Below are 7,500 nucleotides of genomic sequence, written 5' to 3' on the forward strand. Positions count from 1 at the left end.
GCTGACAGTTGAGTTCAGTTGCCCCAGAAACCCATAAGAGTTGAAACGTGTGCTGGGAAACGAGCTTCTGAATATTCAATTTGCTAAGTACCATATTTGGAACAACAAGAGAGAAACATTCAACCAATCACTTCGCAAGAACACCGTGACGCAATACCACCAATGTTCTCGCGCGAAATTAACTGGAGCGAGGGGTTTCCAAATATGGTACTTAACACTGAATATTCGGAAGCTGTGAACGCTCGTTACACGTTTCAACCCTTATGGGTTTCTGGTTGCCCTGGGTAATGCACAGCAAAGATATGGCTTCATTGCGGCGCATTTTGTTCCTCACCTGAGCTGACTTGAGTGTATATTTTCAACACTGACAGTAAAGAGAAATGCAAGCACATAATCTTCACACAATTTAATCCTCTCAATAAAGATTGTTGTGTTTGTTGTCTGTAAGAGGCGTTTTTCGGTCTCACTGAACTTTTGAGTAAGTCAAGTCATTAAATTACTTCTTAATGAGAGTACATTATTGATAATGTAGAAGCTATATAGACTGTCGATCAGTTGAAGTATGGCGTTGAGCTGGAGCAAAGTGGTTTCAACCAGGTGGGATCGAGATGAAAATACTCATTGCGGCGGGATGGCATAAAAAATAGCCGCGGGATGCGAGATTGAAAAAGACTATTTTGGACCCTCTTTCAGTACACATATCGAACAGAATAAGTCATTGGTCACCACAATGCGGCTTCTTTTTTTTGTCAAGACCTCCAACTGGGTGGTTATTTGGGACTTGTTTTGTCTTGTCAGACAAGCCTAGTGGGACAGAATGCCAGTAGGACAAAGGAAGCTAGCAAAATGGTGTCGAGTGCTCTGAAGTCTCTAAATATTTCAAAATAAAATCAAGATGTCAACAATGACGCCAGCAAAGATTCCCTTAGAATACCCGAATAAACAACATGATTGCAAAATTTCGTACCTCAAAATCTCCTCGGTTCAAAGAACGATAAGTGGTCTCTGAAATACGCTCGAAAAGTTTCAGATTTTTCGAGAAACGGGTCCCAGGGCCCAAGAATTTTTCGGGGTGAAAAACTGTTTGTGAAACTGCGATCACCTGCAGTGAAGATGGATGATAAACACATCGATACTTTGCAGTTCTTGGATTTTATTAGCTTGGAGAAGAAAATAGTTGTCCATATAAATTTAAGTTAATTTTAAATATTCATTTAACATTAATTAACAGTAAAAATGGAATTAGCATTTTTAGCAATAACACAACATCATTTAAATAATATTGAAGTAAAATGCCCTATACTTGATAACATTATGTAACAAGGGTTCTCTGAAATGAAGGAATGCTCCTCACAATTACCTAGACAATTATTAGAAGTGAATGAAATAATTATGGTTCAAACCCACGACCTGTGCAATCCATTTGATGGGCTTAAGGTCTATTGTGAGAGGATTTCAATCAACTGAAACACTGTGAATTAACTAATAATATTAAATTCATTCATCTGTTACAAAAATGTCTTCAACTGTTTTCAATTTTGTTCAGTTGAAAGATCAGTTCTTAATTTCATTCATAATCTGCACCTCAGATAGTTTAATGGTAAAGATTTTACTTTCCCAGACCCTCTGAGAATCACTGTTAAGCTATATGTAAATTCTGCAATCATAAATTTTGGCTTTTTAAGACTTCCCCCCCTCCCCTCCAACCAAGCTTCAAGGACTGTCCTCATTTCAATGCATATGTAACATCAATCTCAATGAACAAAATGCAATGTTTATCTAAGGTAACAGCAAAATTACAAACCATGCAGGTGATTTCTTTTATCAATTTCATAACAGAGCCATTGCATAAATTTGATATTTTGTTAAAAAAAAATGTCATACAACACATTTGAATAAAGATGCTACACCAACAAAGGCATGTCAAAAAGACTAAATTTTTTAAGGCCAATTAACCTTTTTTAACCCTTTTCCTTATACATTGCTCAAATATTTTGCTAATGCTAGCCAAGGATAAATATTTCAAAAAGCTGATTCCTGACCCTACCACAACAGCACAAGGCTAACTCACATGACAACTTGTGCAAATCAATCATGGTGCCTATTGTGAATATGGGAAACATTACCAAAAGAAAATATGGACATGAAATCCTGGGCACCACTTGAGAAAAAGGTCAGTCTTAAGTGTTTGTATAGGTAATCACATGGTTTTGATTGCAATTTGGGATAAATCAGCATGAATAACTTTTTCAAAGTCTAACCACATTGAATGAGGCTGTAGAGTAAGTGCAATTTGTAGTCTGAGAAAACTTTATGAGCCCTGATTTTTCCAAAATGCACAAGATAAATCATGTGATTGTTTGTTAATAATGTACATGCAAAAATGTGACTCTGTTTTCCTCTTATCATGTTTATTCTGTGTCTTGGCTTACTAGTCCCGCCTACATGTACATTAGCGTTATTGGTTGAAAAATGAGAACCTTGATTGACATGCTACCGCTAGTGGAAACTTACAGGCCAAAACAAAACAAATTCTCCTTGAAACTTTCTCCTATTGTTTTGTCACACTTTCATGACTTTCAATCAATTTATTTCATATTTCTGAACTGTTTGGGATTAATTGACACATTCTCAATCAAAGCAGGTGCTGCTAATCCTTGGTGTAAAAACCTGTGAAACTCATGGATGACATAACACAAAGAAAAACAAAAGAGCAAAAAAACATCAAACAATAACCTAACCCTAACACGACCTAACAAAACAAAGAAAAAGTTTCACAGGTTTTTACTCCGAGATAAATCCAAGCAGGCTGAAACTTTTTGCATGAATATTATTCAGAGCAAAATTAGGACCTATAAAGCTCTCACATCTTGTTTCCTGGTGCTTTATGAGTTTAAAGGTTAGCATTTTTGTTAGGTTGGGGGTAAATACAGCTATTACAGTATTAGTGTTTACTTGAGTTGCAGAGTTAACTCATTGACTCCTAGGAGTGGAACTTAATAGATTTTTACTCTGTCTAATGCCATTTGATTCTTACTCGTCAATGAGGTGGTCTAGGGTAGTTCAGGTGTCAATGAGTTAATTGAGGGCACTTTGTATCGTTAATAACAATTGTTATTACACATTGGTGTCACCAGCTCGATTTTGATTGGCTATATGCATGCAGCTAATGCTTGCTTTCTCTGTTTCTCTTACATCATACCTACAGACAATAGATTTATGGATACAGAAGTGGCGTCACCTAACACATTAACCAGCAGAAAAGAGGAAAGAAGACTGCCAACTGCAGAAACAGTCGTTCATTTGCCGCTCATCCAAAGAAATGGATGAGTCAGTTCTCTTGTCTTTACAAGTGCTGCTCAGGAATATGCATAATAAAACCATTTGGATTAGGTTTTCGCATGATAGCAATAATTATCAAGGCCGCAGTCAGGCCTCAGCCGTCAGGTTTGGCAGATAACACAAACTTTGGCCTTGATAATTATCACTATCATGCTCAACCTCATCCAATAATTGTTAATTGCCTGTATTCCTGGACAGGATCGATGTTGAAGTTTGAGAGGAGAGAGCAAGAGGACACTGCGATATCAATCAAAATCAGCGAGCACCTACTTATTAATAAGTGCATTTCTGGACATTAATGTCATCCTCAAACAACACAATCTATTCCTCAAATTAAAGATTATCCTTCATTGTCAGTTTGCTCCAAATGAAGTATTATCCTCCTCTTAGATTACTCTGTTCCTGGACTAGTGGTAGCAGATACCGGGGTAGCAAGAAAAAAGTAAAAGTAGTCCCTGGACAGGATTTCAACCCAGGGCACCCACTTTGAAGAAACTGTTTTTATCCACTTGACCACTAATCAAAAGATCAACTAACTGGTAAGTGTGCCGATTATTTACCAAAACTAATTAGTACCATCATTATTTATCCGTGTATGAGTCGACCTTTTATGGCCTCAAAAGAAGCTCCAAAAATTGCCTTCGACTTATACACGGGTCAAAGATTTAAAGCCAAGTTCAAATAAGACATGATCGTTCAACGGCTTGGTAGCCTGGCAAAATACCTCTCGTTTGCGTGCAAGCATCGTCACTCGTGTTCCCTGAAAATGCTGGTTGGTAATGATTGTTTTTTATTCTTTATACAAACCTGGCTGATTTAAATGCTTTTGCAAACTTCGTATTCTTTGGTTATGAGTTTTGTTTTGTTTGTCTTTGTGAGAAGTTACAAGTCAAGGACCAATTAAACCTTGCACATTTCGCATCATTTTTGAAGTTATTTTCAAAGATTGACTCCTGCCTCTGTGATATTGTGCTTATCCTCTAAAGCCCTTTATCCTTGAACAACGAAACAGGTTAGTTTGAGGTTTACATGTTCAATTTTCTGAGAACTTTTTTGAAACTCAAGGGCAAAATGCCCACATATACAACAACTGCTGAACCACAAAACTATTAGGCAATTGTGGCCCTGATTTTTTTGTGTATCCACAGTTCCAGAAATCGAAGAATACAAGATTAGTATCCCATGAACATTTAACAATGAAATTAAGAAATTGCTTTTTTTGCCATCAAAAATGGGGGGTAGACTTATACATGGGATCGACTCATACACGGGTAAATATGGTATATATGTAAAATCATTGCTGAATAATGAATGATTAAGTCTAAGGCTTGATTTTAAAATGATTTGCTTTCTCTCGAAGTTTGGTAACTGACATTCTTCACTGTGTACATGTAATGGTTCTTAGCGGGTGTTAACACACGTTTACAGCGGTATTGGAAAGAAAAAAATTATTGACATTTACAAAAAATGACATCCTCACAGTTAGTGATGTGGCAATCTACTGGTTAAGTAAATGGGTTATTAATCAAACATTACCAGGTTTGAGTCCTGCCAGTCCAGACATTGTGGTTTGACTTTAAAAAAAAAAAATATATATATATATATTTCCCATGATCCCTATCAAACTTTCAGTGTCCAAAATGAACAATAGTACTTCACTTGGAGCAAACTGACAGTTAAGAATAATCTTTTAATTGAGGGAGAGACTTGGTTGGCACAAAGGACCAATGATTGCTGCTAATATTTGTCACTCTTCCCTCCCTTTCATCACCATGTATCATGTGCTATCATTGCCACATGCACTCTTCGTTGCCTATTATCAACTATAACATCGAAAATTGTCACTAATAGTTTTCTCTGTTCGACAAGGGATGTCCAGATAGGTCCCCGCACTGCACTCTCAAGACTTTAGTGGCTCAGATGAACTATTGTTGTTTATCATACGAACTTTACTTGACCATACAAAATTGATGGTTTGCAAAGATTTGACATCACACGGCCATGTTGGTGTACGGAACAATGTGGTAAAATGTCTTTTGGGAATTTGACTTTATTACTCTGCAAAACTTGTGGGTCATTTTGTACACCAACATGGCCGTCTCATCACGTAGATGCAAACCAAGCTAAGGTGACGGAGGTTGTGGGGATGGAAGGAAGGAGCTCTCTCAAACAATGAGTGACCAGCACTCGGTAGACAAAGTTTATAGTTATAATATTTTACTCACCACCTTTAGCTGGTGAAAAAGGTGTTTTACCTCTTCCGTCGTCTTGCCAAAAATAGACACGTATGATTCGCAGCCATTAATGGCATCTATGACGGAAAGCACAACAACTATTCCTTTATCTTTGTCATTGCTACTGTTTGCCAAATCAACTAAAGATTTAGCTGTCATGTTTTCATGCTTATTCTTGCAGAATATAGCAGATTGATTTAAGTTATTGTCCAGAGCCATGTGGCGTGCCAGCAGTAAATGTGTTGTGTCACCTCCGATTCTCGGGTTTACATCAACCAGATACTTTCCATTGTCAGTAATTAAGACCTCAAATGTGACCAAACCAAAGTAACCTCTACTTTGAAGATACTTCTTGAGAGGCAAGGTAAATTCCTCATATACAAGATGTTCATACTCCTCTTGCCTATTCCAATCCACCACTCCAGAAGTCCAAGAAAATCCATTGAATCCACCAGTTGTTGTACCTAGCCAAAACAATTCCCCCGACTTGTGCAAGTAAAATTGGAAACTGGGAACTTCTTTTACCCCTGAGATATATTCTTGACAGACAATGCCATCCGTCCAGAGACACACGTCTCTTACATGATGCAAAAGCGCGGACATCTCGCTTGCGTTATTGACCAACCAACTTCCACGTCCCCCGGTGCTCAAATCAGCTTTCACCGCGCAAGGATAATAAAGAGAGTTTAATTCCATGTGTTTCGGAAACGGTACTCCAACATCGACAATGGAACTCTTGAGTTGTACCTTGTAAAGAAGATCTGGGTGAATGCTATGTTTATAGTTTGGGATACACTGCATGGCAGCTGTTGTTACGACTGGAACTTCGTCGCGAAGAGCTTCGTCCAGAGGTTTCATTACAATCGGAGGGAAAGCGGGAAGCCACTGTTTCCAGTGTTGTTGTATGTAATCTTGTGGCTGACATTCCATTATTATAGGTACTTCGTTCCCAGCGGCTGGAAGATGACGAAATGGGTACAAACAGCGATCAAAATCCAGCGAAGACGGCGGACAGTCGAACACTCGGAATTTCTTATCGTTTAAGAACCTGTAGCCCTTGGAATAGGACGATGGCTTTTGTGGTAAAAAGTAAGCCTTCTTGAGACATTTCTGAATTAGGCTGCCAATGGTGACAACGTTCTTTGAAGACATGACGAACGTGCCAATTTCTTCAGCATTATTCTCTTAAGTAGAAAACACGTGCACGCATGATCAACCCAACTTTTCGTTTGCGTGGAGTTTGCCAATATCACTAGATTGATTAAAAATTATTATGAACGGCTGATGATGCAAGTTTCGGTGGATCTTGCAAAAGTTTGAAGTGGTCCAGACTTCTACCATCAGAGAGCTACGTTTCTTCTTTCGTTTTAAAGCTACGATTGCGTGACATTTTCGCGTGACAGCTGCTCAGACGATGTCCATGTGGCTTACATGTAAAACAGTTCTTTGAATTATTATTACCTCTTCAGGTTACTTACTTTGAATTTTTCTCGTCTATTTGCATGAAAATTGAGAACTCCTACTGCATAATGGCTTTCCAACCTCCCCTTGAGCAAATACTTATTGACAAAGTGACCACGAACAAATATGATATTGATGAAATATCATATTCTCAAATATACAATTATGATATTGTCTGTAACTAGATTTACTTTTAGTGCTATTGATTGTCAGATTCTCATTTATTTCTTATTCTTTTATTATGGTTCTTATATCATTGTGTAATTCTTACTTATATATTGTATATTTAGATTGTTTAATTTATTGTAATCATTACTATATAATTTACATAGAGGATATTACATGGCCGCGCGGGGATACGAAGAGTGCTGAGAGTATCTCTCACGAGTGAGCGGAGCGAACGAGTGAGAGATACTTTCAGCATGAGAAGATAAAATTCGTATCCCCAAGCGGCCATGTAATG

The 7,500-nt window shown here is 37.8% G+C and overlaps 1 protein-coding gene across 1 annotated transcript; it reads right to left on the minus strand.

The window, feature by feature from the left end:
• Positions 1-1,141: 1,141 nt before the first annotated feature.
• On the minus strand, positions 1,142-7,136 carry LOC137967287 (uncharacterized). Its single transcript, XM_068813807.1, has one exon. It carries the CDS (start codon positions 6,726-6,728, stop codon positions 5,550-5,552), a length of 1,179 nt encoding a protein of 392 aa, XP_068669908.1. The 5' UTR covers positions 6,729-7,136; the 3' UTR covers positions 1,142-5,549.
• Between the last annotated feature and the right edge of the window lie 364 nt (positions 7,137-7,500).

The sequence above is a fragment of the Montipora foliosa genome, chromosome 8 (genome assembly GCF_036669935.1).
Source record: "Montipora foliosa isolate CH-2021 chromosome 8, ASM3666993v2, whole genome shotgun sequence".
Taxonomy (NCBI): domain Eukaryota; kingdom Metazoa; phylum Cnidaria; class Anthozoa; order Scleractinia; family Acroporidae; genus Montipora; species Montipora foliosa.